Below are 13,209 nucleotides of genomic sequence, written 5' to 3'. Positions count from 1 at the left end.
TCTGAGAGTTGGTGTGGACTTGTTGGGCTGAATGGCCTGTTTCCACACTGTAGGGATTGTATGAATGAGTGGGGCAGCAGGTATTTATCCTCTGTTACAGGACTGTTAGAAACTGCAGGTTTGTAATAGCAGTGATCTGCGTAAGGGTAAATCCTCTGCTTATTTCTCCACACTTCACAGCCTTCCACTTTCCCCTTCAGTTGCTTGTAGGACCCTTCCATTATAAATTTCAGGTTTACAAACATCATCATTCTCTTTCCACTTTTTTCCTTCAATCACCTCATTCTGCATGTTTCCATACTCGGATTGTGACCTTGATACCTTTTATTGATGATAGTTTAAGAAACTCTTCTCTGCTGCTTTCCCTTGTGTCTTCTCCAACTGACCCATTCCACCCTTCCCCAGAACCACTTTTGACAACTTTTCTAGTCTTTGGATGTGTGACTTTCTCAAGGTCCACATTTCAGCCCATACAATAGACGCGCCAAATCACAGACTCAATTATTCTTTTCTTAAGAGCCTGTCATTACAGGTCTGATTGTGTCCTTTACTTACAAGACTGTGTAGGGCATTAGATACTTGTCCTAAGTCATTTTATGAATGCATTGGCTCTGTTCTTGTATTTGCCTCTTCTTCCTTCTTTTATGGTAAGGCTGTGGTACTCTGTGTTGAGTGTTTCTCCAGTTTGGATGAAGAACTGATTCATACCTGAGTAGATGATGCACCACATTGTGTCACATCATGTCAAAGACACAAACTTTTAAAAATGTGGTGAATCCCTCATTCAGTCCAGTGCAATGTCTCTGTCGTATGACTGGCTTGTTAAAACAAACCTTACACACAGTCCAACATCAACAGTTCTATTGTTTTACATTCCTTCACCTTTGTTTCCTGCATAGACTGCCCTTGAATTTGCCTTCCCCACACCTCTTCTGCTGCTTTACTTTCTCATTATTAGCCCCATCTTTACACCATTTTCCAAGCTGCCCTTGTATTCGACAGGATGTGTGCATTGATAGTGCATTCCCAACAATGAGCTGTATCCTGGCCACAGGTCTACTGTGTGTTTAGTAGCCTCGATCTCCTCTCGCTTCAGTTCCCTCCTCTTACTTTATTTTGCTTTAAATTTAACTTGCAATCCTCAGAAATTCTTAGGAAAGTGCAGGAAAGTTCTAGAAGTTCTAAATTGAAGCCATGGAAGTCCTTTCAATGAAAAACAATATCTAAGCTCCACACGGTCTTATTATAAATGACAGGTCCCTCAGCCGCACACAGTTTTTTCAAATAAGGCCAGTACTTCATTTCCGCACAACATTTCCTACAATCCTGCAACATATCAGTTTAGGAAACCTGGTTGACATGAACAAGTTGGACTGAAGGGTCTGTTTCCATGCTCAATAGTATAGGGCAAGTACCTCATAGGAAAATGTCCCAAGGTGCCCAGAGAAGTGCAAATCCAAAAAAAAAAGTAGTGACCTGACCAAGGTAAGAGACAGGGGGAAAATTGACCAAGTTTTAGTCAGAGAAGTGGATTTTAAGGAAGGCCTTAAAACAGGAGAGAGAGGTGTACAGGAGCAAAGAGGGAATGCCAGTCTTTAAGGCTTAAATGCTGAAATGTTTGAAATGATTATTATGAAATGTTGGAGTAAATTTAGGTAACCACCTTGCATACTCCTTGTTATGTCCCATGGGATTTCAGAAAACCCAATTACATGTTAAAATTTCCAAACCAGAGATTTAAATTCTATGGTTATAGTGAATACTCAGCAACATTCTGTAGCTAGTGATCACAAGTTTGATGGAAAGAAATCTGGCTATATTGAACCAAGACTGTTCAGCAGATTTCATAGACAGGATGTTCGCTCCAAAGTGGAAGCAGGGCCAAAGGTGGGTGTGTAATTCTGGGCGAGCACTCCAGTTATCTGACACAATTCAGTCCCTGAATCATTTTGCGAGAGGCTGGACTGGGATCAGCAATACATTTTGGGTAGCTAGTTTAACTCATTGAAAAGCAGTGAAGCCCAATTACCTGAGGGCTGTTTTTAAACCCAACACCAGACTCCCAACTCAAATGGTAAAATCCTGACCCATATATTTTAGAATTAACACAAACACAAAGTTGCTGGAAAAGCTCAGCAGGTCTGGCAGCATCTGTGAAGGAGGAAACAGAGTTAACGTTTCGGGTCCAGTGACCCCTCCTCAGAACTGATGGTGGCTGGGAAAGCATCAGTTTATATGCAGGAAATAGGAAGTTGGGTGGCGTAGGGAGGAAACGATAGAATAGAGCCCAAAGAGAGAGAAAGACAGTTGGACAGACAAAGGAGTTGCTAACGATCAGGCTGGGAGGGTGAGTAGTTGTTAATGGGGACTGTTATTGACTAACAACAGGGGGTGTGTAATGGCAGGCTATGTGGTAACAAGAAACAAGAAGGGTCACTGGACCCGAAACGTTAACTCTGTTTTTTCCTTCACAGATGCTGCCAGACCTGCTGAGCTTCTTCAGCAACTTTGTTTTAGTTCCTGATTTACAGCATCCACAGTTCTTGCGGTTTTTATGTGATAACAAGGCCTGGTGTGTGGGACAGGGGGCTGGGACATGGGAGAGTTTAGGCCCTAAAATTATTGAACTCAATATTGAGTCTGGAGGGCTGTAGGGTCCCCAAGCGGAAAATGAGATGTTGTTCTTTCAGCTTGTGTTGGACTTCGCTGGAACACTGCAGCAAGCCAGAGACAGAGATGTTGGCCAGGGAGCAGGGTGGTGCATTAAAGTGGTAGGCAACAGGTAGTTCAGGGTCTTTTTTGTGAGCAGAACGTAGATGTTCTGCGAAGCGGTCACCAAGTCTACGCTCCGTTTCCCCAATGTAGAGGACCACACTGTGAGCAGCGAATGCAGTAGACTAGATTCTGGGAAGTGCACGTGAAGTGTTGCTTCACCTGGAAGATATGTCTGGGCCCTTGGATAGTGGGGAGGGAGGAGGTAAATGGGCAGGTGTTGCACCTTCGCCGGTTACAGGGGAAGGTGCCGTAGGGCTGTGGGGAGGTGTTGGGGATGAAGGAACTGTGGACCAGGGTGTCCTGGAGGGAACGGTCCCTGTGGAAGGCGGACAAGGGAGGGGAGGGGAATATGTGTCTGGTGGTGGCATCTCGCTGGAGGTGGCGGAAATGGCGTCTGATGATCTTCTGGATGTGGATGCTGGTGGGATGGGAGGTGAGGATAAGGGGAACCCTATCGCTGTTGCGGGAGGAAAGAGAAGGGGTGAGGGCGGAAGTGCGAGAGATGAGTCGGACCTTGTTGAGGGCCCTGTTGACAACGTGACTTCCTGCAATGCTAACCTGAAACAAAAAGACAACATTGCTTTCCACCACCCTATCCACCAATACCTCCAGGTCCTGTTCCATGAAACAGTCAGAGAACTTGCCTTTCCTGTGGGCCATGTGTTGAATTTTGAGGCTTGGGTAGTGAAGCGCGAGGGAAAATTCTTGGCTAGCAGCATTTAAAATGGTGTGTAGCTGGCCTTTAAGTATGGAGCCAGAAGCTTGAAAGCTGGAAGGTCCTGTAGTGGCGAGCACTACCACCTCTCTGGCCTCATGATTCACCAAGAAAGGTGCCAATTATTGCATAATTAATGAGATGAAGAGTGGAAAATTGTGTGACAAAAGTGCCACATGCAATGAATCTCACTCAACAGAACATTTTGACCTAAAATGGGAGAATACTTGCCAGAATTTGAATTTCCCAAATGCTTATATTGAAATTGTTCCTGTGTTGCATTTGGTGGAAATGGCCCATTAACTATATTTACACTGAAACAACAATTCTTACAGAGGAAATATAAAGATGACCAAGTATGGGCCAAATGGACTGTAATAGATCTGTGATTCTGTGTTGTAAACCATTGAAAAATTATCAAAGAGTCTGAGTTAATTCAAATTCCATCAGTTTCTGTTTTCTCAAGGTGGCCTGTGTAAATGTGTTTTATGAGTCTCCAGTTGAGAATAAAATTCCTGAGTTACATTCCTTGAAGTGATCCATTATTCTCAGAGGAAAAGAGACACATTAGTCTGTTGGTAATAGAATTCTGTGTGGCTTGTTGATTGATATTGAAATTACAACTTGATCCTGCTCTCACTGCTGTGTCGGGAGGTGCAGATTGCATTTCTTCCTTGAAGCAAGAACACATCGCTCACAGTGCTTCAGAAACAAAATGGGATTCTATTTTTGAAGCTTGCATTGGCAACTGGATGCTGATGAAAGGCACTGAATACATTATCTGGAACACATAATTACGATCAATTGCTTTTAAGCAATATGATGGGGAATTGAATGTCAGGAGTAGTTAGTTAGGCTGTGTCCTATTGAGAGTTGCATAGTCCCACTATCATCTGCCAATTATCAACCCAAGCCAGATGTTTTCAGTGACCCTTTGCATATCATCATGGATTGCTTCATTATTGAAGGTTTACAAATAGAGCTGAAGATTGTGCAATTATCCACATACTACTTCACTTCTGACCTAATACTATGATGAAATTAATATCACAATTGCCTTTGTGGTAATATCCTCCCTCTCAGTCAATGTGCTAACAGACTGGTTAGTGATGTGACCTGTACTATACTTTGATAGAGCATGAGATCAAGCTTGCTATTCTTCATGTGATGAATTCATAGTCATGTTATACCCTCAGATAATTGTCTAAGCAGTGGGCAGATGCCTTCCAAATAATATTGACGTCAGTGCCGTTAAAATAGATTTTCAGGTGTACTAACATCAGTGTCCTTGAAGCAGCTAATAGCACCAGCATCGAGGTCATGATCGTCTGAAACCAACTCCACTGTGCTGGCCACATGGTTAGGATATCTGAGTTTCAACTATCAATCCAAATCATCTTCGCCCAACTCAAGGAAGGCACTCATGTGAGAAGAGGACAACGAAAACTTTTCGAAGATTTCCTGAAGTCTTCCCTCAAGCAATGCAACATAGATGTCGATGCCTGGGAGACTGCCATTCAGAAGGAACCAATTTGGAGGAACCTCCTGTGTGAAGGACCCGATTCTTCAAGAACATCAGTTGGCAAGAGGAAGTACAGAAAAGGAACCAGAGAAAGGAACGCTAATGATCTCAAGGCCAAGAACCACTTCCAATTCCCAGAAACGGCCACCAAATGCGTCGTTGGAGAAGTGGGTCTACAATCAGGCTTATCAGCCACATAAGGACCCACAGAACCTGTGACCACTGACACAATATTTACTACGATTATACTCATTAGCAAGTAATTTTGGGTTCACGTGCTCACCAGATACACCAACATCCTTCAGCCGCTTCCCTAACTGAACACCACTCTCAGCGCTGTAGGTGATGCTGCTGAGCTGCCCAATCCCTGATTGGACTTGGTGGCTCTTCGGGGTAGCTTGATATCCTTAATAGGCCAGTAGGCCTGACTGTAGTCAGTTAATCAGCTCCCACAAACAAAATCATCACAACCTGCTATGCACCAAAACTGGGTTTCCCCTTCCCCTGATTTCATCCCAGGCTGTGGAACCTCTTGTCCTGTCTACCCCTGCTAATGGCCGAAATAAACATTAAAGAGGCTAGAAATAAGTTGAGGGAAACAAGGCAACGGTTGTGTCTTTAGTAATTGCTCTTACTGAAGAGTTTCACAGTAAAATTCCTTTTGAGTTACAAAGATTGGGAGAATAGAAGTGAAGAGAGGTGCAATGTAGAAATGGAGATCCCTGTGTTTATTTTAAGGAGACTAGGATATCATGTAGAATGTCCTGATGACTCATCCTTTCAGACTTCAGTGAAAAGGAAGGGCTGTAGGAAAATGGATAATCAGCCATGGATAACTAAGGAAATATAGAACGATGTCAACTTGAAAGCTAATACAAAGTGGCAAAGATTAGTGAGAAACTAGAGGATTGGGAAATCTTTAAAGGTCAACAGAAGGCCATGAAAAAAGCTATAAAGAAAGCTAAGGTAGAATATCAGTGTAAACTTGCTCAATATAAAAACAGATAACAAATATTTCTACACATACATAAAATGAGAAGGAGCGGCTAAGGTAAATATTGGTCCTTTAGACAATGAGAAGGGGGATTTAATGATGGGAAATGAAATAGCCAAGGGGTTGAACAGGCATTTTGTGTTGGTCTTCATAGTGGAAGGCACAAATAACATACCAATAATTGATGACAAGGAAACTATGGTAGTGAGGACTTAGAAACGATCATTATCACTAAAGAGGTAGTGTTGAGTAAGCTAATGGGGCTAAAAATGGACAGATTTCCTAGCCCTATGGAATGCATCCCAGTGTACTAAAAGAGTTGGCAGGGGAAATAGCAAATGCACTGGTGGTAATTTACCAATATTCACTGGACTCTGAGGCGATTCTGGCAGATTGGAAAACAGCAAAAGTGATGCCACTGTTTAAAAATGGAGGTAGACAAAAGGTGAGTAACTATAGGCACTTTGGTTTAATTTCTGCAATGGGGAGAATACTTGAATCTATAATCGAGGAAGAAACAGCCAAGCATCTGAATAGAAATTGTCCCAGCGGGCAGACGTAGCATGGGTTTATGAAAGGCAGGTCATGTTTAACTAATTAACTGGAATTCTTTGAGGACATTACGAGTGTGGAGGACAATAGGGAACCAGTGGATGTAGTGTTTTTGGATTTCCAGAAGGCATTCAACAAGGTACCGCACAAAAGATAAAGGTGCATGGCGTTACAGGTAATGTATTTGCATGAATAAGTGATTGGTTAACAAACAGAAAACAAAGAGTAAGGATAAATGTGTGTTTTTCTGGTTGGAGATCAGTGGCTAGTGATGTGCCTCAGGGATCAGTGTTGGGACTGCAAATTATTTTCAATTTACATAGATGATTTAGAGAATGTTACCAAGTGTAGTGTGTCAAAGTTCGCAGATGACACTAAAATGAGTGGTACAGCAAAGTGTGCAGAGGACACTGAAAGTCTGCAGAGGAATATAGATCGGTTAGGTGAGTGGGCAAGGGTCTGGCAGATGGAGTAAAATGTTGGTAAATGTGAGGTCATCCATTTTCATAGGAATAACAGCAATACGGACTATTATTTAAAAGGTGAAAAATTGCAGCACGCTGCTGTGCAGAGGGACCTGGGTGTCCTTGTGCATGAATTGCAAAAAGTTGGTTTACAAGTGCAGCAGGTAATTAGGAAGGCAAATGGAATATTGTCCTTCATTGCTAGAGGGATTGAGTTTAAAAGCAGGGAGCTTATGCTGCAGCTCTATAGGGTGCTGGTGAGGTCACACCTGGAGTACTGTGTTCAGTTTTGGCCTCCTTACTTGAGAAAGGATGTACTGGCACTGGAGGGGGTGCAGAGGAGGTTCACTAGGGTGATTCCAAAGTTGAGAGTGTCGGTTTATGAGAAGAGATTGAGTAGACTGAGACTATACTCATTGGAATTTAGAAGAATGATGGGGGATCTTATAAAACTATGAAGGCAATAGATAAGGTAGAAGCAGGGAGGTTGTTTCCACTGGCTGATGAAACTAGGACTAGGGGTCATAGCCTCAAAATAACAGGGAGCAATTTTAGGACTGAGCTGAGGAGGAACTTCTTCTCCCAAAGAGTTTTGAATCCATGCAATTCCCTTCCCAGTGAAGCAGTTGAGGCTGAATGTTTTTAAGGCAGCGATGGATAAATAGACTTTTGAACAGCGAAAGAATTAAGGGTTATGGTGAGCAGGCAGGTAAGTGGTGTCCACAAAGAGAACAGCCATGATCTTATGAATGGTGGAATAGGCTTGGGAAGCCAGATGGCCTACTCCTGCTCCTATTTCTTATGTTCTTATGACTTGGAACCTCCCCAGTAGTTGCAGAACTCAGTAGATTTACATGACATGTCCAATCAGTCTATGTTGCTCAATTTAGCTGATAACGAAAGTGATTCCTATGTAGTTATTTACTGTTGTCTATATGTTTTCTCAGATTATTTGATGGATTTTCTGATTCAGGAAGCTAGGTCAGAACTACAGCCAAGAAAACTGAACTGGTCCAAAGTTTAAATGTTACCGAAGCAAATTATTATTTCAATTTCCTGGGTTTAAGACACCCTTCCTAAGGGCATATCTACTTGTTGTACCTCTTCACTACTAATCCAGTCCTTCTAAATTATATAGAAAGCTACAATCATCTCTCATGTAATTACTGATGATCCTTAGAACAGCTCTCCATCCAGGCCTATGTGTGTATCCAAAATAAGTGACATCTGAGAATTGAGAAAACCCCCCTAACACCAACCTCCCTCAGATGCTCATTAAAGTTGAACTTGTGAATTCCCCTCGAAGCCACACTCCATCCTGACTTGGAAATATATCACTGGTGCTTCTCTCACTGGGTCAAAATCCCGGATCTCTTGCCCCAATAGTGTAGTCGGTGAACCTGAACTAAGCAGGCCAGAGCAGTTCAACAAGTCAGCCCACCAGCACCTTTTTCAAGACAATTAGCAATAAGCAACAATTGTTGTCTTAGCCAGTGATGCCCACATTCCGTGAACAAGCAAAAGAAAGCTGAGCATCGACCTAGGGAGTTTTAAGGCTGTGCTGACTATAGATAGCAGGTGTGCTATAATTAGCCTCAACTCTCTTGGGTTAGCTTGGGAATAGTGAATCCCTACGTTCCTACTGCTATGTAGTGAGGGTGGAGGGGGCTTTGCATGTGTGGGCATTGGGTGAGGCCAGGACTTGCCATGGTTGTGTGCCAGCTGTTTCCAAATACTTTACCATAAGTCATGGTCAATGGGAGACTGGTGCCACTTGGCCTCTACTTAATCAAGGAGCCCGCGATATCAAGAGATGCGAACAATTGGTAGAGAGGAAAAAGAAAGCGTGCACATTTTTAAAAAAAACTCCACACCTGAAAGTTCATCCACCATCTACTTTGTTACACTCAGATAGAGCATTGAAAAATGCATGAGAGCAGAGAATGAGAAAACAATTTCTGACCTATGCGGCCATGACATTCTTAATTTGGTCTCCATCCATTGTTTCTTTCCTCTTCACCATTTTTTATCTTTTATTTGGAGAATACCTTATTCATGGTGTGAATCATCCATCAGCATTGTTGTTACTGCTGTTGCTGTATATGGATTTTTTGTTAATACCTGCTCAAAGTACACACTTAAAATATCATGGGACTTGATAAACTAAAGAGCCTTTTTATTTACCCTGCAAAGTGACGTTAGACTGCTGAAGTTGATTTGATGCCTTTTGGCTATGCTTCCAACAAGCAAATGTGCAGAGTATTTCTGAAATAGTAAGAGTTTGGAAAGTGGAGATGTACAATGGGACCCAAGTGTCCTTGTCAATAGGCCATTGAAAGCTAATATGCAGGTGTAGCAAGGCTGATGGAATGTCAGCCTCCTTGACAAGACGATTTGAGTACAGGAGTTGTGAAGTCTTGCTTCAATTGTATAAGAGCTTGCTCAGATTATATCTGGAAAACTGTGTGCCGTTTTGTTCTCCTAGGAGAATGGGCAAAGAAATGGCGGATGGAATACAATATGGGAAAGTGTTAGGTTATGCACATTGGTAGGAAGAATAGAGGCATAGGCTATTTTCCAGATACAGAAGGCCTTCGGAAATCAGAAGCGTAAAGGGCCTTAGGAGTCCTGGTTCAGGATTCTGACAGGGTTAACATACAGGTTCAGTAGGCTGTTCGGAAGGCAAATGCAATGTTCGCATTCATTTCAATTGAGTTAGAATACAAGAGCAGAGATGTACTGCTGAGGCTTTATAAGGCTGTGGTCAAACTGCGTTTGGAATATTGTGAGCAGTTTTGGGCTCCTCATCTAACGGAAGATATGCTGGCCTTGAAAGAAGCCAAGAGGAGGTTTACAATAATGATACCGGGGATGAAGGACTTATCATATGCGGTTGAGGAATCTGAGTGTATATTTGTCAGAGTTTAGAAGGATAATGGAGAATCTCATTGAAACTTACAGAATATTGACAAACCTGGATAGAATGGATGTGGAGCTGATATTTCCAGTAGTAGCAGAGACTAGCACCTGAGGGCACAGCCTCAGATTGAAGGGATGGCTTTTTAGAACTAGATGAGGTGGAACTTCTTCAGCTGGAGGGTGGTTAATCTGTAGAAATCATTCCCGCAGAACGCTGTGGAGACAAAGTCCTTGTGTATATTTAAGACAGAGCTGGATAGGTTCTTGACTGGTCAGGGGATCAAGGGTTATGGAAAGCAGGCAGGAGAATGAGGTTGAGAAGCACATCAGCCTTGATCAAATGGTAGAGCAGACTCGATGGGCCAATTCTGTCCTAAATATTATAGTCTTATAGTGTTATGACAGGGAAGATATTATTGCCATAGAGGGAATGCAACAAATTTTGACCAGACTTGTTCCTGGGATGTTGGGACAGTTCTAAGAAGAGAGATTAGAAAACTGTGCCTGTAGAGTTTTGAAGATTGAGAAGTGACTTTATTGAAACTGTCAAAATACTTTAAAAGATAGACTTGATGGATCCAGATAAGATGTTTCCCCTGGTTGGAGAGTCTAAAGCTAGGGGACAAAATTTAAAATAAGGAGGATACCACTTAGATTGGCAATGAGGAAAAATTATTTTGCTCAGTGAGTTGTGAACCTGTTGAATTCTCTACCATAAAGGGCTGTGGAGGCTCAGTCTTTGAATCTGTTTAAGGTAGAGATTGATAATTTCTGATTACCGGGGCAGACAGGGTTATGGAGATGGGTTGAGTAAAAGGCATTGAAGTGTTCAATCAGCCATGATATTACTGAATGGCAGGGAGGGCTCATGGGCTGAATAGCTTACTCTGGTTCCTGTGTTTCTGTATTAGGGAGGAATTTAGTTCAAGTACTTCATAGTTCTTCCAAGCAAGCCAAGTCATCCATGTACCATCAATGTTGCCGATACTTTATTTGAAATAATGCAAGCTTTTAGGATCAAAATGGGAGTGTTGTCCAACTGTGGAACATTTTTCTTTATTATATTTGTTCACAGCTGCCGCATATTTGAGCACCAGCACTCGTAGCTGGTGTGCTTCAGCTTGCGCTGGTTGGCACATTGTCCTTCCATTTTCTATGGGTTACCACTTCTTGGCACCTATGGCCACCAGTTTTGATCTTCTTATCACTTACTTTGACAAGTGGTTATCGCAGGTTTGTGAAATCAAGTGACTTACTGCTACTTAAACTGCGGAGTCAAGTTACAATTTTAAACTTATTTTCGCTGTTTCTTTTGCAGTGTTCTCAGGATCTTCGTCAAGCACCAAGTATGATCCTGATATCCTCAAGGCAGAAATATCAACCACAAAGGTCCGGGTAAGAATAACAGATGCTGAAGAAATTTGGTTTGAACAGAGGTTTCACTGAGAAGTTGTGAAGCAGCCATTTCAAACCTAGTTATTTAATTATTTTGGCTGACGGTTTATAGGCTAACATTCAAAAATGCTTCAGTGGCTCGCTTTGGCTTTGTGAGTTTCAGTAACCTGAGATATTCCATCAAATCGCCAAATACTTTTCACCTGTTTCCCAAAAGGTTTAAGTTCTCCCAGGAATATATGTGCTCAATGAGTTCCACATGCGTCATTTACCCAGCAGGGGCTTTGTATAGTTTTGACTCATTTTGCATTGGCATAGACAGAGATATGATTAGAGCCAGGGTACTGGCCAGCTGCTTCAAACACCTACTAAGGTGAGACGTGTGCTTGTCTATGTTATGTTCGCAATATAACTTAAGCTGAATCATCAATACAAACTGAGAATTATGGAAATTATGCTGTCATAAAAATACTTAAAATGCTTGATTCCAGATTCCCTACTTTGAATTACTGAGGTGTTAACACATTGAAAACAAATGGCCTAACATCTACTTCTGAAGAAAGAAGTCAGACTAACTTAATCGTACTGGGTTAAGTTATAAGCAATCCTGCATTTCACAAGGATAGCTACAATTGACTCAAGTACAGATCAGAAGACCTTTAGATGTAGGAGCAGAAATAAACCATTTGGCCCATCATTTGTGATCTGTCATTCAATGAGATTGTGACTGATTTGATAAACCTCAACTCCCTTTTCCTGCCTTTTCCCCCCATACCCTTAATCAGAAATAGAACTGCAAACCTTTTAGATCCAAAATTCCAAATCGCATAGCCTACAAGAATTATTTCCTGAAGGATCCAACCAATGTACCCAAAATATATTTTGATCAATTTTTCATTAATTCATTCATGGAATGAGGGCATCACTGGCTAGGCCAACATTTATTGCCCATCTTTAATTGCCCAGAGGGCAGTTTAGAGTCAACCACATTGCTGTGGGTCTGGAGTAACTGTAGTTCAGACCTGCCAAGGAAGGCAGTTTCCTTCCCTAAAGGATATTAGTGAACCAGATGGGTTTTTTTCCAAGAACCGACAATGGCTTTATGGTCATCGTTAGACTTTTAGTTATAGATTTTTTTAAAAATTCAATTCAAATTACGCCATCTGCCATGGTGGGATTCAAACCCCGGCCCCCAGAACATTACCTGGGCCTCTGGATTAATAGTCTTATGATAATATCACTAGACCAATACCTCCCCAATTGTATGCATGTATTATATTTTGATGGACTGAGTTTTTTGGCAGAGTTTTGTATGTCAGTACAACACATGGGACTTTTAGCAGCAAGGATATCTTGAGGTATTCTGTTGGCCCTTTCGGCCCTTTTGAGAAAGATGGTTGTTCTTATTCATAGCAGTGTTGGGGTTGTCATAATTTGGAATCCATGTTTGTGTCTACAGAAAGATTGATACACCCTGTGTTTTTCCTTCAGTTAAAACATTTTGTTTTTATAATTTGTTCCTTTACAGGTAAATAAGCTGAAAAGAGAACTTTCCCAGATGAAACAAGAGCTGTTGTACAAAGAGCAAGGGTTTGAAACACTACAGGAGTAAGTTCCTCACGTCAGACTTAAAGCAATTTATGCATATCTAAAGCTGTAACTCAATTTAAGTAATTATAAACGCAAAAAAAAATCTTGAAGCTGATATGCTAAAAGTTTAGTGTGGCAAAGCTGTACAGGTTTTCACAGAATTTCCCACTTAATGACTTTTTAACCATAAGAAGGCCAAGCACACAGGGCAGTCCTTTAGGGAGAAATATCATTTGAGACATTTGAGTTCTGCCCTCATTCTTCTCAAGAATAGAGGAATTTA

At 41.8% G+C, this 13,209-nt stretch overlaps 1 protein-coding gene across 1 annotated transcript in view; it reads left to right on the top strand.

The window, feature by feature from the left end:
• LOC109934055 (protein WWC2-like) overlaps window positions 1-13,209 on the top strand; it is a 226,189-nt gene that overhangs the window by 131,354 nt on the left and 81,626 nt on the right. Inside the window, exons 4-5 of the mRNA XM_048594002.1 lie at window positions 11,260-11,336; window positions 12,865-12,944. Of these exons, the coding sequence (XP_048449959.1) occupies window positions 11,260-11,336; window positions 12,865-12,944 (157 nt within the window). The remainder of the gene's footprint in view (window positions 1-11,259; window positions 11,337-12,864; window positions 12,945-13,209) is intronic.

This window comes from Rhincodon typus, chromosome 3 (assembly GCF_021869965.1).
Source record: "Rhincodon typus isolate 14 chromosome 3, sRhiTyp1.1, whole genome shotgun sequence".
Lineage (NCBI taxonomy): Eukaryota > Metazoa > Chordata > Chondrichthyes > Orectolobiformes > Rhincodontidae > Rhincodon > Rhincodon typus.
This window is presented reverse-complemented; position numbering and strand designations above follow the sequence as displayed.